Source organism: Erpetoichthys calabaricus, chromosome 3 (genome assembly GCF_900747795.2).
Source record: "Erpetoichthys calabaricus chromosome 3, fErpCal1.3, whole genome shotgun sequence".
Lineage (NCBI taxonomy): Eukaryota > Metazoa > Chordata > Cladistia > Polypteriformes > Polypteridae > Erpetoichthys > Erpetoichthys calabaricus.
In genome coordinates, this window is record NC_041396.2 from 154649209 (window position 1) to 154675435 (window position 26227).

The following is a 26227-nucleotide window of genomic DNA, read 5'->3' on the forward strand; positions in this document are numbered from 1 at the left end:
GTATTGTAGCATATATCAGTCATATTGAAGGTACAACCTAAACACAGGAAACATATTTTAGTTCAGCACTATCAGTGCTCTCTTGTGACCGTCAAGTGTAATAAATGGGCTTAAAACTGAATAGATGGAGGAATTATCAGTTTAGCTATATGACCCAAGTATTCTTAAACCCCGCATTAATTTTGTGAAACTGATTTTTTTGTCACTACATAATTGTGAGGAGCATCAGTACAGTGCTGGGAATTCGATGTTAGCTAATAAAAGAGCACATTCACATGCACTCAGTCGTACCAGGTCAGTGAATAGTTCATGATGAACCTAACATGTGGCAATAAACTGGAAAACCAAAAGGAAACGTGAGGAGAACATGCACGCTCCACAAGAAGAACAGGGGGTGAAGAATTATGAAGCAACAGTGCATACCAATATCTCTCACATGTCACCACAAGAGCTTCTTCTTATTACTATAGGTGGATTCATGCATTTGTGACTCACTTTTTTGCTGGTAACCAAAATAATTACAGGTTTTTAGAAGACTGGGGGCTTCACCCCCTGCTCGCTTTGCTCGCACACCCCCCTCCCTCCCGCCTATGCTACACGTCAACCACGTTGCGTCTCTGCTGCTCACGTTGTGATGAGGGGGGCTGAACGCACCCCAAGGAGACGTGATCTCTCCTCCGACACCCCCTCTTAAACAGTGATACAATGGGAAACACATACAGTTTATTTTTTACCTCCTCTTTGCATGATCAGCTGCTGGCTCCCTGCTGCTGCCGTGCTGAGTGATCTGCATTTTGCAACCCTGCACTTCAGTCATATCATCTATGTCCATATATTCAATCTCTTTTCGCTTTTAGCCTTTCATCAATATCGCATTGCATTTTGAATCCGTGTTTGGAATTACTTCGTGACAACGCAACATATAACTGCCCATAAGTGAATATCGTTTCTTTCTCTATACAAGAAATGTGTCTAACATAACCACTCAGGACTTTTCCAAATCTCTTTGCATAAGCTCTTGTTTGGCGGGGCTTCTGGCCCCGAGCGTGGTAACATCACTAGGCACAAAGACTTGTCTTGTGGTATGTGAAAGTGTCTCTGAGACAACCACATCTTGTCTCCTTCCAAGATTTGTTTTAATAATAGAGAGATATACAGTATGCTCCACAAAGAATTAAGGGTCAAATCCTAGTGATGGGTACTTACAAATTTCAGAAGAAAGTTTTAATGACTAAAAAATTTAAACATGCACATAAAAATGGTTTCCTATTTAATGAGATTAAGTCCTTCTGTGTTTCTACGTAGGATTTGTAAATGAATGAACAATAATAAAATATACCAATTGTATATACGGTAATTTCAGGGTGCATTTTAAAAACATGCACCAACCAATTTACCTGCCATTTTCACAAAATTGTGCACACACAAATGAGTTTCTCACATCCACCCAGATAATGTCATTTAGATATATTTAAATGGTAAGATATATGCCCTAGAAATAGCAACAAACATCCATGATTAACTCTGTTAAAATGGCAAGTGAGGGCCAAGTTTGGAGGAAAAAGAAATTATTCTCTCCAAATGAGAAAGAAGTTCTGATGGCAGATGTAGAGGCCAGAGAAAAATGTTATTTTAACTGTGAGCAGTGGAGTTACTGGAAAATAAAATTGTTGTTTGGCAGGCTATGGCAATGGTAGTCAATAAAGCATGCAACCAAAATCAGACAGGATTCAGTTTCTGGGCCTGCATGGAAACTCTCTCTGAAAGGTCCCAGTAGCAAGAAACCCAAACATTGTGAGAACTTACACTGAGATAACAAGACTGGTTGTAGAAGAGCTCTTAAATGTGGGTTGCAACTGCTGACACAGGTAAGTAAAACTGACTTTTGGTAGCTGATAATGGCTCACAAGCCACTCGTGAGCAAAACGTCTAGCTGGGCTTTGAAAATATGCCATCTATCTAATGCACCATTGGTGAGGTCCACTACTTGATAAAGTGCAGCCATAGCTCCTTGCTGTTTAAAAATGTCTGTTCATCTATATATTCTAAACACACTACACTAACTAATGATTAATGATGCCAGAGTAGCAAGGTAAATGGCATATTTTATAATTAAATGAAACACAAATATTAGGTCATTTTTACAGTCTACAGCAAAATCAAGATAAAGATTGTAGGATTGCATTGCCTTTATTTAAATCAAATTAAGCAGTCTTTCTATTGCTTGCTGTCATTAGTCTTCTGTACTAATCTCTACTATTCTCTGCTGTCTTTGGTTCTTCTGTAGTGGCGATCTGCTCCACCACCATCTGCTCAAGGCATGATGTGTTGATGGAGTGAAGGCACATGTCTTAGCTGTCCACAAGACCAACATTATCAATTACTATCATGTGAAGCCTGAAAACAAAGAGAGCTGATTTACAAACTTTAATGCTGGGTAAAATGACCAGTGAAGGCTGGGCAGTCTTTTTGGCCTTGCAACACCTGCAGATTTTATTTTTTTCTCCAGCCTAACTAAAGTTTTTTTTTGTCCTCCCAGCCATCTGACTTTACCTTTTTCCTTTGTTACTCATTGTTTAATATTATTGCCCTTTCTTTTTTGTTTTTCATTTCATATAATTCTCTTTTTGTCATCTTGTAAAGCATTTGAGCTACTTTACTTGCATGAAAATGTCCTATATAAATAAATTGTTGTTGTTATTTCTGCATTGTGTCTCCTGCTGGCCTATATTGGTATGTTAATGTGATTTTTATTTGAGTTGTCTGCTTTTTATTTAGATTTTAAGGTTTTCAGACTTGATGTTTGCTGAACTAATCCCTTAGTTTTTATTTCTTTTTTATAATTTTGTACCATTATGAGTACAGTGATTCTCATGTCTGGGGGAATAAAGTGTGTGAGCAGTAGACTACCAGTGCATTCGCCCAAAGAAAATGTTGTATGCATCTCTTTCAGTTAGTGTTATGTATAAAAAAGTTTTCACATCACCTTCAGGGTTTATCCCTGCTTGGCATCCTGCCCGGGGTTTGTTCCTGCCTTGCGCTATGTGTTGGCTGGGATTGGCTTCATCAGACCCCCATGATAGGATATAGCGGGTTGGAAAATGACTGACTGACTGACTTCTTGAAGAGCAGATCAGCCCAATGAACATGGATTTGTCTGAGCTACATATTGCTGGTGAGTGTTGGATTCTTTGATTTCCTTATCTCATCAAACATGTTTTTATACTATACTGAAAGGAATCAATCACTTAGCATTCCAAATAAATCTTTCCAGTTTTCTTGTTCTCGTTAGACATATAAAAACTCACTATTTTTTCTTACACGTAATATCTCACTTACATTATCTTGAATTTAGTAAGATACGACGACACTTGTCTTACTTAACACAAATAAACCTCTCCAGTTCCTCTGCTTGCAATTCAAACCACTTTTTTTTATCCTACTGTGTACACCATCTACATCAAAAACATCTACATAGAAATCAGATCCTATTTATTCCCAGAACTGTTGTTCATCTAAAAGAGAAAGACTCTAAAAGACTCCAATCAAATATTGGAGTACTGTACAGCAAATGTAAGTAATGATTTTTTTCCATAAAATAGAAATGAAAGGAAAAAAGTATAAAAATAAAAGTAATCACTTCTTCAAAAAAACAAGAAAGAAAGAAATGAGAATGCTCATTTCTCAATAGTAAATCTGTGAGTATACAAATCATAAACTTCCTAGCACCATGCTTGTGAGGAGATACTTCACATTTTCTACAGCTTTAACTTACCCCACCCCATGAACCACGAGGCCAATGAAAAACACCACAAATAGGTGATGGGTGAACCAAAAAATCTCATAAAAGGATTTTCTTATAACTTTGGTTGAGGATGTTATCATCAGTATAAGAACAACAGTCATGATGACTCCTGAAAGCCCAGGTACACTAATTAGAACTTCCTTTGTAGTATCCTATGGAAAAAAAAATGAAGAAAATAATAAAGTCAACTTTGCACACTTAAACATTAATGCACCTGTTTATCCATACATTTACTGAACCTGCTTATCACATTCAGGATTATGGGAAGCTGAAGACTGCAGCACAGTACTGAAAAAAATGTTTCTTTTTTGAAACAAAATCTAGAAAAAAATTCAAATATTATACAACAATTTTCTTATATACAGGATCATCAATCAAAAATAAACATATTGATAGATACAGAAGAAAACTGCATGTTTTTTTCATAAAATATGTATCCTACCCGAAGAGGGCTCTGCATGAGTACTTACTACAGTGGTATAAACCTGTTGCCCACTCAAACAAGACCATGGATTCACTACGAATAACACAGGTACCTGGGAGGCTGTTGACCCTTCAAGCTCACAAGGAGAAATTGTTCATTTCCTAAGTGGTATAGTTATTTATTACTTGCATACAACATTATGTTTTCTGGTTGAGATTGTCCGTCTCGACATGTAACACATGTATCACTTTATAACTAACTTTGCTCTTCAACAATCTCTGCAACACTAGAAATGTACTTTTAACTTGATGTTGGCATTGCTTGTTTAAATGCAAGCTTGTTATACATGCATCTTGACCATATTCTTAAAATATAGGTGACTGGGTTCCAATCTCACCATGATTTCCCTAAATGGTTTGTGTAGGTTTTTCTGTAGCTGTTGTGGCTTTCAATCCACATTCCAAAAAATGAATATAGAATTGATTTTCAACTCAATATTGGTTGTTTGTGAGAAAGTGTGGGTGTGTGAAGGCAATCATGCCTTGTAAAGACTGGCATTCCAACTGGGAAAGGCTCTGGCTCACCACATTTCTTAATTGCAGTTAAGCTTGTAAGAAAGCTTTAACTAGTATGTAATACACATGCAAGTAAGATTTTCACCATATTTTGTGGCAATAATGACAATGTTTTACTGACTGCACACATTGGCAGTAGCTTTTGAGTAGAATTGTCAGTAAGACACAAATTTCAAGCAAAGAAAAACAAAAGCTTAAGCAAACTGTAATTGATACTTGTATCAAGAATAGCAGAGAGGAAACAGCATGGGTCAGATTGATAACGAAAAATAAAAAGAGGCACATGACCAGTGCCAAATCGTTAATTGTAATCAAAAAGCAGGGCAAAAATATTTGTAACCAGGAATTCAAAAACAACAAGGTGTGAATGCAAATGTCTTTTGGTAAAATTCAGTATTGAATAACCTTGAAATATATGGCCTGACCTTTATATTTTTGATACATGCTGCCTGCTTTTGGTTTACCTTCCCTGGAAACAGCACTTTCAACAATAACTCTGAAAATGGTGGTGCCCATAAGAAAAACAAAATGGCAAAAATGGAGAATTAAATTTTAACATTGTTAAAAGTGTATCAAGAACAGAAACAAATGTGATGGTGAGATTCTCTGACCACTAAAACCCCCTAAAGTCTAAAAAATGTTTAGTGGCCAAGGGAAAATTATAAAAACAAAACTGAAACCTTGATCATAACATCTATAAACCTATAAACTCTTTGTTGAGATAGCATCGCTACAACTTATTGCTAAATAGAGGGGCACCAGCAGATGTCAGGCAGGGTTGTAATAAGGGTAGGCAATACTCATAGCTGAAAAGATAGAGATAACAAGTGATCAAAACAAAAGGGTGAATTGAAAGAGAAGTCAGTGACAAAAGGAAGTCAGAACCGAAATGAAACCTAATGCTAGGCCTACTTGGAGAAAAACTAAGTACACTATAAGGTTTTGTTTGGAAGAATGTATCCCCCAAGGAATGATGCTTTGTTGCAGACCCTCTGTATTTAGAGCAAAACATTTGCATATGTCACTGATGCACTGCTCGCAATCACATGAAACAAATTACATGTCACATAAACAAACGATGGTAACAGCCGGAATAAAAAGAGGAATAATGTTAATTTATAAATGAACCCCTCTCCAAATGCACGCACTCCATTTGCAGCCAAGCAGCTTGCATAGGAATAAATGGTGAAATTTAGCAAGCAAACGAGGAAACATACATCCTCAAACAACACCCAAGAGCACTTCTCATGACCATACCTAGAACAGTCCAGCAAATATTCCACTTCTGTACCATGTATCCTGCAATTTTGCGATGACCCTCCAAATTAACTGGTAGGGAGAGGGGCAGAAGCTGCAGAGTAACAGCTTGAAAAAACAGGCTTTAGCCAAGAAATGTGAAAGGAGGAATTAAATAGCACTAACAAATCTGGATCCAAGTTTATAAGACAGAACCTTTAGATGAATGTCCTGACAAGACAACCACACTTTCTGACCCACAGAAAATTAACAGTGACAATAACATCACTTATCTGCATTAACCTTCACAGAAGTAATGGCACTCAACAACGAATGACAGACCACCTGTTGCACAATGAGGACAAAAACTCTGAAAGCACTGAAGATGAAGGATTACTGCACCACAGCACAAGAGGATGAAAAACATATTGACACTCAAATGGGGAATTTTAAGGGATGCATTGAACAGAGTATTCAGGGAAACTCTGTTAAAAGCAAAAGTATCTATCCAGTCAGATTGAAAAGCATTAAGCATAAAATGTAGGAAATTCTGCAGGTCTTCTTTAACACATTGACACAACCCAATACACTTGGGTGGGTAGATGTAAGCTTAACATCAATACCCAACCTTGCAGAAAACTCATTCTGACAAAATGGACCTAGGAACTCCATGAAGTGTAAAGTAATTTAGAATAACTACCTCAACTGAAGTCCTCACAGTAGGAAGAGACTTGAGATGAATAAAATGGGCAATCTTAGAAATCCATCCATTTACCAACCCGCTGAATCCAAACACAGGGTCACGGGGGTCTGCTGGAGCCAATCCCAGCCAACACAGGGCACAAGGCAGGAACCAATCCCGGGCAGGGTGCCAACCCACCGCAGGACACACACAAACACACCCACACACCAAGCACACACTAGGGCCAATTAAGAATCGCCAATCCACCTAACCAGCATGTCTTTGGGTTGTGGGAGGAAACCGGAGTGCCCGGAGGAAACCCACGCAGACACGGGGAGAACATGCAAACTCCACGCAGGGAGGGCCCGGGAAGCGAACCCGGGTCCCCAGGTCTCCCAACTGCGAGGCAGCAGCGCTACCCACTGCGCCACCGTGCCGCCCCTTAGAAATCCAGTCCACTATAATCACAATTCCAGAATGACCCTTAGAGAGAGGGAGATCTGTAATAAAATCAACTGAAATTTTCTCTTTAGGTAAATAAGGCAAAGGAATAGGCTGTATGAACCCCCAACTCACCCCTGAATGAGAGTTTGATTGGTTACAGTTGGCACAAGCCTTCACACATTCCAAGACATCGGTAGACATGCCCAACCACCAAATGTACCAACCTAAAAAATCTAGAGTCTTTGAAATACCAGAGTAACCAAGAAAGGCAAAGATTGACCTTACTTTAATACAGTGGTCTCAAACTCCGGTCCTGAAGGGCCATAGTGGCTGCAGGTTTTCACTCTAACCCTTTTCTTAATTAGTGACCTGATTTTGCTGCTAATTAGTTCCTTTTCCTTTCATTTTAATTGACTTGTTTTTTAAGATGTTACCCTGAATTTCTTCATCGTCCCTCTGAATTGCTTAATTTCTTTCCTTAAACGGCACTCAAACAGAAATAAAATGTGAAGTGAGTGAGCCAACAGAAGACCAACTAAGTCAGGGTCTCAAACTCCAATCAATTTCACTCCAACTAGTTTCTTAATTAGGATCCAATTCTTGTTGTTAATTAAACCCGTTCTTTGATTCCATGCCTTGTTGCTGCTCTCATTGTCCAAAGGCATACATTTCCAAAATTATTGATTTTCTCTTTTCTAAGAGCAGTGGTAAAATGTTTTGCGGAGCCTGAGAGGATCAACATTCCTGACACCTTTGTCTTTGTTTATTTTCAGATATTGTATAATCGACACAGTTTGCTGGTCATGTTTTGGCTCATTTTATATCTCATTACTGTTTGACTGCTAATTAAGGAGAAAGAAACAGTTAAGGCATCTGAGTCTTCAAGAACAAGTCAATTAAAATTAATTCAGAAGACGTTAATTAGCAGCAAAAACAGGTCACTAATTAAGAAAAGGGTTAGAATGAAAACCTGCAGCCACTGCGGCCCTCCAGGGGCCTCATGTATAAACAGTGTGTACGCACAAAAATGTTGTGTACTCCACATTCAAATCGCAATGTATAAAATCTAAACTTGGTATAGAGCCACGCACATTTTCACGCCAGCTAAATGCTTGGCATACGCAAGTTCTCCACTCGGTTTTGCAAACTGGCAGCACGTAGCGTCAAAGCAGTGCTTTTGTTCCAGTGTGGTTCCCCTTTCTTTTTTAGATCCACATCCCTGATGCGGCTTTATCAAATACGTTGAAATTAACCGCATATTGTTTATTAGTTTAAGGCATCTGATTGTAATTAACCTGTAACAATATAATGGTCCACTGAATAGCCAAACTATTCCAAATACCATAGCTGCTTTAGCGTTGTTCTTCTCAAGTATTTATCCCACTGTATCTGAGTGTGGAATCACAGCTCTACAACACCTGATCGGAAAGAGAATTATCGGTATACAGCATCAAGCACATGCTGCCTCAGCCATTTCATCCCAAGAACTATAAAGGCACTCAATCAATCCATCAAATGCTCCTTGTAGAACTGTTTATACTTATAAGTACAATTACCTCACGGTAAACTTGCAATACAATTATAATACTGCACAATTTGAGCCACTTTATAAAACGCATATTTACATATGATGACGATATCATTTTTAAGATGAAATGCAGCAAAATATGCTTATTACATTATACAGATAAAATTTTAACATCATTTAAATAATCTATATTGTTAATAATTAAACATGTGAGGACACGGTGCCCCGTGTCTGCATGGGTTTCCTCCGGGCGCTCTGGTTTCCTCCCACATTCCAAAGACATGCAGGTTAGGTGGATTGGCAATTCTAAATTGGCCCTAGTGTGTGCTTGGTGTGTGGGTGTGTTTGTGTGTGTCCTGCGGTGGGTTGGCACCCTGCCCAGGATTGTTTCCTGCCTTGTGCCCTGTGTTGGCTGGGATTGGCTCCAGCAGACCCCCGTGACCCTGTGTTCGGATTCAGCGGGTTGGAAAATGGATGGATGGATGGATGGACACGGTGGCGCAGCGCTAGTGACGATCTGGTGCCCCGTTCAGAGATTGTTCCTGCCTCACCCTGTATTCTTGCTATGGCTGGCACGACACTGGATGTATAGATGGATAGAACAATTAAACATGTACTATGAAGATATTTCAATGTTCCTTAAAAGTTTTGAAGAATCTGCGTTCTAAGCTTACAGATGGCTTAACATCTGTTACAGAGGTGATTGTGTGGCGATTGGTTACTTGGAGAAAGAAAAGGAAGAACAGGAATTGGAGATTACTGCGTTTGAAAGAGACAGTACTGCAGCAATAAATTATTTCATCGAAGATCAAGCACGGTGCAGCAAGCATCTTGTGGGAGGCATGAACAATCTCTGGACAGGGCGCCAGCTCATCACTATCACTGCGCCACCGTGTCCCCATGTTTAATAACATGCTTTAACTCCTATCATCATGAAAATGATATCAAGTATACATCTCAGTATTTTAATTTTTCATAGAGCTGTAATATCACGAATGTATTCTATTCTGTGTCCTGTCGGAGGAAGAGAAAGCCCGTTTAAGAAGCACATAGTGATTCACACACATAGAGCACATAGAAGAACATATACAATACAAAGCATTTAACGTGCTACTTAAGTTACGATGGCATTTGAGAAACTAGTAAATTAAACGACTTAATGATGAAGTTTATGATGTTCTACTTTAATGACAAAATAAACTACATAATTAAAGTGGAAATTTCAAGAATAAAGTTGACATTTCGAGCTTTTTTCTCACTGTGTCCCTATTTTTTTCATTTCTCTGTACCCTAATAAGCTTTCATATGACACTCAGATGATGAGCTACGACTCGCCATTTCACAGCGACTTTGATACCTGACAACTTCTTTTTTATTTCGGGCACTGTGCAACGTTGTGAACTTCAGCTTTCGAGTTTCTCTGACACTCTATGCCACTTGATCAACTTCCTTTTGTTGTTTATACCACAGTTTAAACCAACAAATAGTATGTTTTTCCTTGCCTCCACTTGGTATTCGCTGAAATTCTTCTGTTTTCCCCCGTGCTTTAGCCATTGCCTTTTCACAGAACGCTGAGCTTAAGGGCTATTTATATTGATTGGCATATTCAAAGAGGCGTAATTCTGGGAAGAGTTGAGGTGGGGCAGCAGGCGTGTGCACGTGCGTTATTTTTCACACTGACCGGGATTTATGGAGTGGAAGAACGTGGAAGTTGGTGTTCACACAGATTTATGCATCTGGATTTTTTGTGCATACACACATTTCTGCTTTTGTCCTTACGCCATGTTTTAGTGTGAATTCTACACATGGTGTTATGCATGAGGCCCCAGGACTGAAGTTTGAGATGACTGCTCTAATACATGCCCAACTACAAGGTCTGGAACATACATCTTTTCCTGAGGGGTGTCAGGGGGAGGTGGGGAAACAGTTCAGATTGAACTTTGTTTAATAAAAATAGCCTAAAATCCCATGCAATGATTTCTCCACAATAAAAAGCAGTCATCCAGCACAAGGAATAATGTTAATTATGACACACCTATTTCTTGTAAAATCAATTGCACTGCATACGAAAATCAAGTCTGAATATTTTAATGGAGGGGATTTATCTTTCATTGTCTCTGCTCATGAAACCCATCCGTCTGTTTATTTTACTTATTCAACTTATTGTACAATGACTTAATTAAGAGAGGAGATGATCAACAAATATTAGATGAGGACCATTTTAAAAAGCTGAGGGATGTGTTAAGAGCAACAGAAAGTGTAGACCAGTGTCTGCACAGTGCCATTAGGAAGTCCCTACATATTGGATGTGTCTCATTTCTGTGCAATTACAGTACAGTATGTGCACAATAAAAACTAATGTAATGCCCACATTGGAATGTGCTGATTAGCTTTTACCTACCGTATCATAAGTCCTAATTGGGTTTAAGTAGCTTTCATTAATGTTTTTTCCAAGACTAGAGAGCGTCATCAGTAACTCTTGAGCCTCATGTGATTGGCCTTCATGGTACCTTTTAATATTGAACAAATGTGCTACAACATGGATGACTGAAATGAGAAACATACAAATATATTTTACTGCGTTTTTTATTACAAAGAAATAAATTATTGTCTACATAGTAAAGCAATTAACAAAAATCATTTCATTAACAAAAGTGTTTTTAAGTGTTTTTTGGTCATTTATGAAATGTCACAAAACAACTTGAAAAATATACACACAAAATAAAAAATGAAATTAAAATGTGTTGAGTTATTTTTTAACCCAAGTATTTGTGAAAGAAGAAACAAAGCAAGCTTCAGGTTCAAGTATTTTAAAATAGCAGAGTCAAATGTGCTCTAAACCCTCGATACTTTAAAAACTAATAAAACCACCAGTTACCTGATGAGATTTTATCAATTGTACTGACAGAAATTAAAGACATCATTTATAAATCCATATTAAACGTATTGGAGGAGTCACTTGAGAATGGAGAAGTACTTGGGGATTGGAAAGTTGTAAATTTGACTCCAGTCTTCAAGAAAAGAGACAAAATGAATTCTGGAAATTAAAAACCAATATCTCTTACTTCTGTACTTTACAAAATTACATAAAGCATAATAAGAAATAAATTTGAAAAGTACCTATATGAAAATAATATACTAAATAGCAGCCAGCATGTGTTTATGAGAGGAGGATCTTTCCAAACCAATCTTGGAGATATTTTTGAACATGCAACTGAAATAGTAGCCAAAAACAAAGCATTCAACAATTTACTTAAAATTTCAAAAAGCCTTTGATACAGTCTCACAGCAGAGATTAATTTGGAAAAGCTGTAGGAAACAGAGGTAACCTACAAAACTGAATCTCAATTTGGTCAACTGCCAGGAGAGTTCAGATGAGATGTGGAGTGAAGTTCCTGTGGGGTCTCTCCTTGTACCGTTATTTTTTTGATATATATATATATACAGTTAGGTCCATAAATATTTGGACAGAGACAACTTTTTTCTAATTTTGGTTCTGTACATTACCACAATGAATTTTAAATGAAACAACTCAGATGCAGTTGAAATGCAGACTTTCAGCTTTAATTCAGTGGGGTGAACAAAACGATTGCATAAAAATGTGAGGCAACTAAAGCATTTTTTTAGCACAATCCCTTCATTTCAGAGGCTCAAAAGTAATTGGACAATTGACTCCAAGGCTATTTCATGGGCAGGTGTGGGCAAGTCCGTCGTTATGTCATTATCAATTAAGCAGATAAAAGGCCTGGAGTTGATTTGAGGTGTGGTGCTTGCATGTGGAAGATTTTGCTGTGAACAGACAAAATGCGGTCAAAGGAGCTCTCCATGCAGGTGAAAGAAGCCATCCTTAAGCTGCAAAAACAGAAAAAACCCATCCGAGTAACTGCTACAATATTACGAGTGACAAAATCTACAGTTTGTTACATCCTGAGAAAGAAAGCAAGCACTGGTGAACTCAGCAACGCAAAAAGACCTGGACGTCCATGGAAGACAACAGTGGTGGATGACAGCAGAATGATTTCCATGGTCAAGAGAAACCCCTTCACAACAGCCAACCAAGTGAACAACACTCTCCAGGGGGTAGGCGAATCGATATCCAAGTCTACCATAAAGAGAAGACTGCATGAAAGTAAATACAGAGGGTGCACTGCAAGGTGCAAGCCACTCATAAGCTTCAAGAATAGAAAGGCTAAATTGGACTTTGCTAAAGAACATCTAAAAAAGCCAGCACAGTTCTTGAAAAACATTGTTTGGACAGATGAAACCAAGATCAACCTCTACCAGAATGATGGCAAGAAAAAAGTATGGAGAAGGCGTGGAACAGCTCATTATCCAAAGCATAGCACATCATCTGTAAAACACGGTGGAGGCAGTGTGATGGCTTGGGCGTGCATGGCTGCCAGTGGCACTGGGACACTAGTGTTTATTGATGATGTGGCACAGGACAGAAGCAGCCAAATGAATTCTGAGGTGTTCAGAGACATACTGTCTGCTCAAATCCAGCTAAATGCAGTCAAATTGATTGGGTGGCATTTCATGATACAGATGGACAATGACCCAAAACATACAGCCAAAGCAACCCAGGAGTTTATTAAAGCAAAGAAGTGGAAAATTCTTGAATGGCCAAGTGACTCACCTGATCTTAACCCAACTGAGCATGCCTTTCACTTGTTGAAGACTAAACTTCAGACAGAAAGGCCCACAAACAAACAGCAACTGAAAGCCGCTGCAGTAAAGGCCTGGCAGAGCATTAAAAAGGAGGAAACCCAGCATCTGGTGATGTCCATGAGTTCAAGACTTCACGCTGTATTGCCAGCAAAGGGTTTTCAACCAAGTATTAGAAATTAACATTTTATTTCCAGTTATTTAATTTGTCCAATTACTTTTGAGCCCCTGAAATGAAGGGATTGTGTTCAAAAAATGCTTTAGTTGCCTCACATTTTTATGCAATCGTTTTGTTCACCCCACTGAATTAAAGCTGAAAGTCTGCACTGCAACTGCATCTGAGTTGTTTCATTTAAACTTCATTGTGGTAATGTACAGAACCAAAATTAGAAAAAAGTTGTCTCTGTCCAAATATTTATGGACCTAACTGTGTATATATATATATATATATATATATATATATATATATATATATATATATATATATATATATATATATATATATAAATACAGGATACAGGACATTATTGACAAATATTTTATTACAGTTAATAAACTCCTGTAATTCACAGATGATATTAAATTTAGAGGAATGGTAAACACTGTAGAGGCAGCAAAAACAGTTCAAAGAGCCTCATTTATAAAGCCTGCTTACGCACAAGAAGAGGCTTGAAATGTGCATACGTAACTTCCCACACAAACATCAGGATTTATCAAAGAAAACTTGATGGGAGAATTGTATATGTATACAATATTCTGAAGAAACTGGAAAATGATGACACCTTTGTTCAAGTAGGGAAAAATGGGAAAACCAGCTAAAAGACTACTTGCACTCATAATAATTTATATCACTGAGCCATTATTATAATGTACAGTATGTTAATGTAACAAACATATTACACTAGGGTTGCCAGACGTCCCTTATATACAGGACATGTCCCATATTTGATAATTTTGTCCCCTGTCTCGTACTGACCTTTTCATGGACACCCAAATGTCCCGTATTTAGTTCATTTTCAAATTTCGTAATAAAAATATATTTTTACTACCTTCTTACGGTACGTAGTTGTAACTTTATAAGTAATTATACTTTCTTTTCTCAGATTATCTTGAAGAAAATAACCCAAATGTAACGAGGAAACTAGTGTTTGCTGCCTGTTTGCAACTTGTTCAGTTGCCATGTTTGGTATACAGTGTCAACAAAGAGTGTTGTTACTACTTGCCACGGCCCACTTTTTTTCTAACTACGTGTATTAAATAATAGTAATATTTCTCTGTTGTCTATATTAAATAAATATTTTCAAATGATTTCACTTTTACGGAATTTTTTTTAGCTTGTATTAAATAATTTTCAAATGATTTTACTTTTGTTTTCCTCATAACCCATTAAAATCCTTGCTTTATGTTTTTAACGTACTGTATGTCTCTACTTTTATATAATATATTGGTCTGGGTGTGTAGGGGGCATGTATAAATTTATATATATAGTAATATAGAGAGAGATTTTAAGAGTGTCCCATATTTCTAATTTTCTAATTTGGCAACCCTATATTACACCTCAAAAGCAATAAAAATGATGCACAGACTTTATTTTAGTTTCCTTTTAAGAGGACCAATGTTGTGTATCTGCACTGAAGAACTTTTGTGTTTTTTCTTGAGTTTATATTGACTACTTGTCATTTCTGTCTGACAGCTCGGGAATACCCCAGCCAAGCTTCACTCCACCATCCCTGTAGTACTGGAAGCCATTAACCGACCAGCAAGGAACTATATGCAGTTTTCATATGGAGTCAGAGTACATACACAAAACCTAATGTTTTTGGGAATATAAAAAGGAAACTTGCTGATTGCATTCATATTGCAATAAGGGCACCTAGCAAGAACAAACCTGTATTTGTTAACCATAAGTAGTTGCATTCCATTAATCCACAGGCCATCTGTGATGCCAACATGAGACTGAAATTTTGCCAAATCAATATGCGGACAACAATACAAATTTCCATACCAGATTGGTCGAGCCCCGGGTTAACAACGACCGCCACCAGTACTGTTAGCCAACAGGGTGCTGGCGGAAATTGGGCTACTGTTGGCCGAAGAAGAAGAAGGAGAAGAAGAGGGGGGAGATGTGTCTGGAGGCAGGAGGAGAGGAGGAAAGTAAAGAGAGTGGAACTGAGGGTAGGAACTTTGAATGCTGGCAGTATGACTGATAAGGGGAGAGAGTTAGCAGATATGATAGAGAGAAGGAAGGTTGATATATTGTGCGTGCAAGAGACTAAATGGAAGGGGAGTAAGGCCAGGTGGATCGGCGGTGGATTCAAATTGTTCTATCATGGTGTGGATAGGAGGAACAACGGAGTAGGGGTTATTCTGAAGGAACAGTATGTCAAGAGTGTTTTGGAGGTGAAAAGAGTGTCAGACAGAGTAATGATTATGAAGCTGGAAATTGGAGGTGTGATGATGAATGTTGTTAGTGCATATGCCCCACAAGTTGGGTGTGCAATGGATGAGAAAGAAAATTTTTGGAGTGAGTTGGATGAAGTGATGAACAGTGTAGCCAAGGGACAGAAAGTGGTGATTGGAGCAGATTTCAATGGACATGTTGGTGAAGGAAACAGAGGAGACAAGGAGGTGATGGGTAGGTATGGTGTCAAGAAGAGGAATGAAGAAGGTCAGAGGATAGTGGATTTTGCCAAAAGGATGGACATGGCTATGGTGAATACGTATTTTAAGAAGAGGGAGGAACATAGGGTGACGTACAAGAGTGGAGGAAGATGCACACAGATAGATTACATCCTATGCAGAAGAGTCAATCTGAAGGAGATTGAAAACTGCAAAGTGGTGGCAGGGGAAAGTGTAGTTAAGCAGCATAGGATGGTGGTCTATAGGATGACATTGGAGATCAAGAAGAGGAAGAGAGTGAGGGCAGAGCCAAGGATCAAATGGTGGAATTTGAAAAAGGGAGAATGTGAGACAGGCACTGGGTGGTAGTAAAGAATTACCATACAGGTGGGAAACTACAGCAAATGTAGTAAGGGTGACAGCAAGAAGGGTGTTTGGCGTGACATCTGGACAGTGGAAGGAGGAAAAGGAAACCTGGTGGTGGAATGGGGAAGTACAGGAGTGTATACAGAGGAGGAGGATGGCAAAGAAGAACTGGGATAGTCAGAGAGATGCAGAAAGTACAAAAGAGTACAAGGAGATAAGGTGCAAGGTGAAGAGAGAGGTGGCAAAGGCTAAAGAAAAGGCATATGATGAGTTATATGAGAGGTTGGACACTAAGGAGGGAGAAAAGGACCTGTACTGATTGGATAGACAGAGGGACCGAAATGGGAAAGATGTGCAGCAGGACAGGGTGATAAAGGATGAAGATGGAAACGTACTCACAAGCGAGGAGAGTGTGTTGAGCAGATGGAAAGAGTACTTTGAGAGGCTGATGAATGAAGAGCATGAGAGAGAGAAGAGGTTGGATGATGTGGAGATAGTGAATCAGGAAGTGCAACGGACCAGCAAGGAGGAAGTAAGGACAGCTATAAAGAGGATGAAGAATGGAAAAGTCATTGGTCCAGATGCAGTGGCGGCTCGTGTATAGGCACTATGGAACTGCAGCACCCCCTATTTCCACTTGATATTATCGATAACATTTAATATAATGAGTCCTTTTTATTTAATTCTTTCTTTATACTTGTACAATATATAATCCTTAAGCTTAATGTCAGTAGCCATCCCCCAGTTTATGAAAAAGATACAAAAATCTTTGTATGGAACTGTGCGCTTCACAGTTCCAGCGGCGCGGTGTTTGGCTGTTGTGCGCATGCGCACATAGGAAGCTGCACGCGAGGCTGCGAGGGAGAGAGAGCACTGTTGCTCCCGCAGTGCCGACCCTGGCGTGCTGGTGGAAGGTAGTGTTTTTTTTTTACTTCGCATGTGTTGTGCTTAAAAACCGTGTACCATATTCTTGAATGTGATAAAGTGTAGAATTAGATTATTATCCTGCTTACAGCTATTCTATTTGATTCATTTTTTTTTCGGTTTCTGAATAAATTTTCTTTTTTTTACATGTTTGTTTCCTTTTACACAATTTTAAAACAAAGGCTAAAAATTTTCTGGAGCAGCACCCCCACTAATTTTAGCATCGAGCCGCCACTGTCCAGATGACATACCCGTAGAAGCATGGAGGTGTTTAGGAGAGATGGCAGTGGAGTTTTTAACCAGATTGTTTAATGGAATCTTGGAAAGTGAGAGGATGCCTGAGGAGTGGAGAAGAAGTGTACTGGTGCCGATATTTAAGAATAAGGGGGATGTGCAGGACTGTAGTAACTACAGGGGGATAAAATTGATCAGCCACAGCATGAAGTTATTGGAAAAAGTAGTGGAAGCTAGGTTAAGAAGGAAGGTGATGATTAGTGAGCAGCAGTATGATTTCATGCCAAGAAAGAGCACCACAGATGCAATGTTTGCTCTGAGGGTATTGATGAAGAAGTATAGAGAAGGCCAGAAGAAGTTGCATTGCGTCCTTGTGGACCTGGAGAAAGCATATGACAGGGTGCCTCGCGAGGTATTGTATGAGGAAGTCGGGAGTGTCAGAGAAGTATGTAAGAGTTGTACAGGATATGTACGAGAAAAGTGTGACCATGGTGAGGTCTGTAGTAGGAGTGAAAGATGCATTCAAGGTGGATTACATCAGTGATTGGCTCTGAGCCCTTTCTTATTTGCAATGGTGATGGACAGGTTGACAGACGAGATTAGACAGGAGTCCCCGTGGACTATGATGTTTGCTGATGACATTGTGATCTGTAGCGATAGTAGGGAGCAGGTTGAGGAGACCCTGGAGAGGTGGAGATATGCTCTAGAGAGGAGAGGAATGAAGGTCAGTAGGAACAAGACAGAATACATGTGTGTAAATGAGAGGGAGGTCAGTGGAATGGTGAGGATGCAAGGAGTAGAGTTGAAAAAGGTGAATGAGTTTAAATACTTGGGATCAACAGTACAGAGTAATGGGGATTGTGGAAGAGAGGTGAAAAAGAGAGTGCAGGCAGGGTGGAATGGGTGGAGAAGAGTGTCAGGAGTGATTTGTGACAGACGGATATCAGCAAGAGTGAAAGGGAAGGTCTACAGGACGGTAGTGAGACCAGCTATGTTATATGGTTTGGAGACGTTGGCACTGACCAGAAAGCAGGAGACAGAGCTGGAGGTACCAGAGTTAAAGATGCTAAGATTTGCATTGGGTGTGACAAGGATGGATAGGATTAGAAATGAGTACATTAGAGGATCAGCTCAAGTTGGACGGTTGGGAGACAAAGTCAGAGAGGTGAGATTGCGTTGGTTTGGACATGTGCAGAGGAGAGATGCTAAGTATATTGGGAGAAGGATGCTAAAGATAGATCTGCCAGGCAAGAGAAAAAAAGGAAGGCCTAAGAGAAGATTTATGGATGTGATGAGAGAGGACACGCAGGTGATGGGTGTAACAGAACAAGATGCAGAGGACAGAAAGATATGGAAGAAGATGATCCGCTGTGGCGACCCCTAACGGGAGCAGCCGAAAGACAAAGAAGATACTCAGACTATATAATGCACTAGTGAAACTGTATCTGTTGTATTATGTTCAATTATGTTCACCACATTACAAGAAAGACATAACAACACTTGAAACTGTTCAGAGGAGAGCAACCAAGTGCATCCCAGGACTTAAGGACATGTACTGTATTACTCTGACAGACTCAAACAATTAAACCTGCTTAGTCTTGAGCAGAGGACACTATGAGGCGAACTAATATAGGTCTTCAAAATTCTCATAGGCATTAATAAAGTAGATCCAGCAGAATTTTTTCAACTTAAAGGTAAATCACGTACTTAAGGACACAAGTGTAAATTAAGGGGAACAGCATTTATTACTGAAGCCAGGAAGTAGTTCTTTACTCAGAGAGTTGAGGGAATTTAGAACAACCTACTGAGACATGTCTCTTCTCAGTACTCAAATGTGGCACTTGGTGCCACGGCCCACCTGCCAAGTTGTTTTGCCTGCCTAAGGTAAAGTCATATCTGATGGAGGATCACAGGAATCGTTGGGTAGATGGGTCCTTTCATCGGATTGGCTGGCCCAGTGCTGTTTCAGCTGTGGAATGGCCAAATGGAGGAGGCAGCTTGATGGCTGAGGTCTCCAGGACTTTAAACATACTTGTAAATTTTTTATTTTTATACTGTATTGAGGATTTGTTCTGTTTTGTGTATTGTATTGTATTGACCCCCTTCTTTTTGACATGCACTGCACGCCCAACCTGCCTGGAAAGGGGTCTCTCTTTGAACTGCCTTTCCCAAGGTTTCTTCCATTTTTTCCCTACAAGAGTTTTTTTGGGAGTCAAGGCTGGGGGGCTGTCAAAGGCAGGGCCTGATAAAGCCCATTGCGGCACTTCTTGTGTGATTTTGGGCTATACAAAAATGAATTGTATTGTATTGTACATGTAAGTAAGCAGAAATATTCAAGTATCAGGATGACAGTTTGGGATAGTTTAGCTATTAGCTAAACAAACAAACTTGATGGACTGAATGGTCTCCTCTCATTTGTCAAATTTCTAATGTTGCTGTGTTTTACATCAGTGTTTCCAGTGTGGAGATTCAGCATTGACACAGACACGCAGACTCACAAGTCCAAGAACACACACATTTATTATTCTTCTGCACACAACACAGTGCCCAAATCCCCAACAATGCTCAGTCCTTTACTTTCTTTTACTCTCCTTTCTTCTGCCACCTCCACTCCTCTTTCACAAGCTCCGTCCTCTGCCTCCCGACTCCGGCTCACTGAATGGAGTGAGGCTGCCCCTTTTAAAATACACCTGGATATGCTCTACGTGCTCCCTGATGATCTTCCTGCAGCACTATCTGGACTGTAACAGCTGCAGTCCAAGGCTCCGTAACCATCCGGGAGCCCCCTGGTGGTGGCCACGGGCCCCAACAGGGTTGAGCTTCTAAGTTTTGATCACTTGGCCCCAATGCAAACCAGGGCGGCTGCCCTCTCGTGTCCCGGGGAAGGTATTGTCCCTCTCCCGGTCCTTCCATCTTCCAGGTGTCCCGGCTGGGCAGTAGCCCCTGCCATCCACCACACCAGGTTCTATTCTCAGGGTCTGTCCAACCAGTTTCATAATCAGTCTATCACTCTTACATTTAATCCAATTTAGTCCCATTGTTTAGTTATCTGGCCTACAAATATTTTTAAGAAATTCATAAATATTTATATTCTTTGCCATAGCTTTAAATGCTTACATTTCTTGGGTGGTTTTCTTTTAATTCACTCTTTCTTTAAAATCATACGTAATCTCAGCTTCCTTAAACTGACATAACTTTGTGTAGGGCAACCTGGGCATTGTCCATTCTGCTAGACTTTCGTGGCACACCAGGCCTGCTAAGAAATCAGATTTAATAGGGTTGCAGGCATCCAGCTGCACAAAACCTCAACTTGTATAAAAAAGTAAGTAACTAACTTGTCCCAGGATCTGCCTGGACTTCATTTGATGACAAAGGGGGTAAATCAAAGTGGCACTGACATCTTTACAGAGGGCCCCCCGCCACAGACCTCTTGGGCCAGAAGTTGCAAAATAGACTCAAGCAAGGACAAAGACTTATAATTCAAGGGATGACAACTAAGATGGACACTGGTTTGCTTATTAAACCAGAAGCTAAGCATAAAAGAAGAGGTGAGGCGACCTTTTACTGTTTTGCACCAAAAATTAGGAATATGTTACCGTCAGAGATACAGCATGCTAATACCACTGACCAATTTAAAAAAACTATGAAAAACTTACTGTTTCAATGTGGTATTTTTTAATTACATTTCTGTTATAGTTCTAATAGATTATGTATGTATTTTAATATCATATACTTCATGTTTGTGCTTTCTTTATTAATCCCTACTTTTTTCTGTTTTCTTTCTCTGTGCCTCTGTAATGGCGTTTTATGCCACCACCACCTAATCATATATGTGATGATGGAATGAAAGTAGATACTTTAACTGTTTATAAGACTCACTCGCTTGAATTGTCTAAAATGAAGATTAAAAATAATAAGACTGACTTTAGCAATAGAATGCCCAGTGGGGGCTGGACGATCTTTTGGTCTGGAACCCCTACAGATTTTGTGTTGTAACTCTTCTTTAATATTGTGTAAAGCACTTTGAGATGATTACTTGTATGAAAATATGCTATAGAAATAAAATAATGTATTTCTGTAGATTCTGCTCCCTTAATGATACCTGCATGTTGTTGAATAACCATTATGCTAAATTACAGATGATTATTTGAATTTTTTGGAGAAGATCAGTCAGCTTTCTGAATAGCCTTTTTTGTCATATGTGAATCTGTTACCATACCACATAGTGATAAAAATGGCACATTGATAAAAATTGAAGTTATCACATATCTAATGTGGTAGCCACAATAAATGTGCAGGCACTCCATCACTCTCGTGTGCATGAATGATTCCTGCTGATGATCACTCTTCTTACTTTCACACTTCTAAACCTCGCTATCTATCTATCTATCTATCTATCTATCTATCTATCTATCTATCTATCTATCTATCTATCTATCTATCTATCTATCTATCTATCTATCTATCTAATGCAGTGTGACATGCTGTACTGCCTCCTCTATATGAATAATACCACTTGGCCCACATACTGTAGTGTAAGATGGCTGTAATGTCTCCCCTTTTGGATCAGATAAAGTTTATGGTTCCATTTAGTATGATAGGTGTGATGCTTCTGCCTTTCAATTCAAAATTGAGATATTCTGCATATGTTAAGACAAAATCATTTAGTGTAACAGGTGTGAGACTTCTGTCTTTTAATTCAAAATAAAACATATTCTGGTTATGTTCAGACAAAATCTCAGCATACAATAATTGATCTTTCTGCAGGTAAAATTACTGAAAAATAATTATTTACAAAGTAAATATGAGTAATCATTTTATTACATACTTAATAATATCTCCTTAAGATATACTGTATATTTATTTTTAGGACCAACTGAAATAAATTAATTGATAATATTTAATAAAATGTGATTTAATCCGTATTATTTATAAGCCTTTTTAACATGATTTATAAAAATGCAAAATAACAATAATATAAACAATATATTTCAACAGTCTTATTTTTATTAGTGTAATTGAAAAAATGTTTATAGATTGTGTCACACATGCATGTCAGAGGGTTAACCTCCGAGTTCCTCCTAGATATATATAGTTCCACCTCAGACCGCTGCCGCTAGCTGTCTTGTCTTTCTTTTCCTCCACAGTATGGAGAAACCGCCCAGTGAGGACAACTGACTCCACCCCTTCCAGTCTCTGAGCCACAAAAGCACGATCACCGAGAAGGAAGCATCACTTCACAACTAAGCAACCAGAGCAAAGGAGCTCTTCAGTTAATAGAGACAGAGATTTCCTGGCAAGCCCAGATGTTTTTGCTGGCAACTGTTCTCTTCTGTTTTCACACTTTCCATGGTTTGTTTTTGTTCTTTCTTTAACGTAAATGGGGACAGCCAGGTTGGTTCACTAAAATGTATTTTCTGTCAAGCCAGTCATTTCCTTGGACAACCACAATTGATATAGTTGCTTATAGTGAATACCTAAACTAAACTGTCACTGAAAGCAGATTTAAAGTTGAGAGTACTGTAGTTTGCTGTTGGGGTCAAATTATTTCTTCAGGCATCTTCTGGTGACCCTTTGCATGAAGTAATTATGTGACTCCCAATGCACAACCCTACTGTCTTTGCTGTCTGCATGAATTTTAGAGTACATTATGGATTTACACAGTGGCATCTACCATCTACCTTCTGGTTTTGCTACATGGTTGTGAGAGATTGACACTATCCAGTGAAATGAAGACTGGACTCCTTCGGTGCTGTGTCTCTTAAGAGAATCCTTGGGTAGTACTGGTTTGACTTTGTGTCAAAGGAACAGCTGCTCAAGGAGTCCTGAATGAAGCACATTACCTGTATTGTGGCAGAGCATTAGTTACGTCACTACGGCCTTGTGGCACAATTCCCAGAGGGTGATCCAGCTCTCAGGATCCTCATTGATGAGGACCCGAGCAGCTGAAACAAGCCAAATGGATGCCCACCTAACACCTGGAGGTGGTGAGACAGAAGGTCATTTCCAGGAGGGTGGGACTGGACTGTGTGTCTGCCTGGGGGGGATGCCATCTGGGATCCCAAGCTGTTTTGTCATGTGGTGGCTGTGGTAACGCACTGTACCAGTGCGTGCACCCCAACCTGACCTGACCTGATCTACCAGTAGCTGCTTAATGGGAACGAGCTGTCGATTTTGGCTTCAAGTACAGCTGAATTTGTTAGCACTAGCTAGAAAACATGAAGAAAATCTTTTCATTTATGGGTGCTGGGATGACATTCTATAGACAGAGAGTGAGGTGCTTGCCCTATGCACATCACTTTTATATTCTTTGTAAATTCTGTCCAAATATTATACTTGAATCTATATAAATATGGCAAGTTTGAATGTATGCATTAGATGAAACACAACTGATATGTAAAATTACTAACACGTACAGTAAATGACCAATACTCTACATGCACGTATGGACATAATCAGTTATATTTAAATATTTTCTAATTACAGAGTGCACATTGAACTCTTTTTGTAACATAATGTATGCCAAACAGTTTTCACGTTACCCTAGCTAAGTAAAATGAGCTCAGGTTAGTAGTCATAGCTATCTTGTTCCAGAAAGCAACTTCGGAAAAAAATTAGATCAATATACTTTATGGTAGAAAGCATCTTTAAAATAATATCACTTTAATACATGTAATATGAAGTGTGAGAAAAAAAATTCTTACTGGTGTGCACAACAATAAGATATGAAACCATACGATGAAATGTGATGCTCTTATCCAGCTGTCTCCTCAATGCTCCTTGATGGTGCTGAGAAAATAATATAAAACATAAAGTTCATATTAATAATGATTTCCTGGTTACAAATAGCCATCCAAATATGCAAAAATTTGAATGTAACTTACAGTACATGAGCCTCTGAGAAATGAAATGAGATTACGACTGACTGGAAGAAGAATCAGCATACAGTTCAGGTTTAAACACATTGCAGATGCTCTTGCCCAGGCCAGTCCTGGCTGCAAAACATGGATAAAGTCAGTAAGTCTTGACAATTAGATTATATACATTGATTAACATAAAGTGGCTTCAATATGGGAAAAACAAAAAAAATCACTTACTCCCAGAATAATGCGTGTGTAGATATAAGCATCACTGTTGCTATACAACAGAAAGATGTTCACAAATAGTAAAGCATTCAGCCCAAGCCATATGACCTAAAAAAGTAAAGTTGTTACACCATATTTAATGGAAGTAGTTCTCGACAGTCTAGATATTTTTTAATAACTGAATAGCTATTCATAAATGTAAGATGCATGAAGAGATGTGTATACTGTCACATTTATAGCTGACTGGAAAATATTTGAAATATTTGATTAAAGTTGGAGCTTGATGAAGCATTTCATTAGGCGTTTGTATTCCAATTATGAAAGGTCTCATTTGTTAATGTGTACTGTATTTGTTTATCCCAATACAAGTCTAATTTATGTTTATAATAGGCAGCACATAAATCTCTCCATATATCCATTTCTTGCTTGTCCCATTTCACAGCCACTAGGAGAGAATGCAAATGGTCTATCATCAAATACAGTGGGATTTAATTATTATGAAAATTGTTTTCAGACAAATAAAAAGATACCAGGGGAAGAAGGTGGCACAGCCATTACCATTGGCTCATAATGAACTCTAGTTTGATTGCATAATTTATCACTTTATGGAAAGTAGTATTCAAAGCTGGATATGACTTCCACATGTTTTTGGCCACTAAATTACATAAAATAAGTGGAGCTTTTACAGTACATACAGTATGTAAGTCAATACTCTTTCTGGTTTTCTTTCTTTAGATAGATAGATAGATAGATAGATAGATAGATAGATAGATAGATAGATAGATAGATAGATAGATAGATAGATAGATAGATAGATACTTTATTAATCCCAAGGGGAAATTCACATATTCACATTTGCATTTACTGACAGCTGTTGTCTGAGATACCTCTTCTGATAATTGCATGTTCCATGATTGTCTGCAAAGAAAATTTATATGTGGCGTCCCATAGTCCTAAAAGGCTTCTGTATGGAATGTAAACTCTAAGATAGCATTATGTTGTACAGTAGCTTCAAAGCATTAGCAGGACAATAAAGATCACATCAAACATTAATAAAAAATAAGCTGACAAGCAATGGAGCCGCACAGTAAATATTGTAAAATTACATGGGTAAATAAAACCATGGCCTAACACAAGGGTGATCAATATCAGTCCTGGATGCTGCAGTGGCTACAGGTATTAGGGATCTGTGGCATCAATCAGAAAGTTGCTTGTTTGAATCCCGTAAACACCAGAAGTGACTCTACTCCGTTGGGCTGTTGAGCAAGGCCTGCAATTGCTTCTTCCTGGGTGTGATGTTCATCTGCTTCCAGGCCTGCAAGCAGGTCCTCCAACTTACAGGGAAAAACTTGGGGGTTGGTGACAGGATTGGCACTCCAGCCACTGTAAAAAAACCTCACACTGTTCAAGTGTGGTGCTGAGGTGTCACCTGCTTCACACGGGTCCCAATCCAGGTGGTTTGTTGTGTGGTGGGTGCGGCAATGTGCTATCAGCGCATACTCCCAACCTCCAGTTGCTTTATTTAAAACCAATCCTTGCCAATCCCAGAACTTACTTAATGTTATGGCTTGTTAATGTTTTAACTCTGCCATGTCAACTCATTCTTATATCAAAGAGTTTTTTCCTTTTCAAGGATATCA

General features: G+C 38.8%; 1 protein-coding gene across 1 annotated transcript in view; it reads right to left on the minus strand.

Annotated features, from left to right (window-relative positions):
- The window catches only part of LOC114649378 (NADPH oxidase 3-like), a 70460-nt gene that overhangs the window by 43505 nt on the left and 728 nt on the right, over positions 1-26227 (minus strand). Inside the window, exons 2-6 of the mRNA XM_051924721.1 lie at positions 24600-24695; positions 24387-24497; positions 24207-24291; positions 11096-11241; positions 3776-3957 (exon numbers count right to left, since the gene is read on the minus strand). Coding sequence (XP_051780681.1) covers positions 3776-3957; positions 11096-11241; positions 24207-24291; positions 24387-24497; positions 24600-24695 — 620 coding nt within the window. The remainder of the gene's footprint in view (positions 1-3775; positions 3958-11095; positions 11242-24206; positions 24292-24386; positions 24498-24599; positions 24696-26227) is intronic.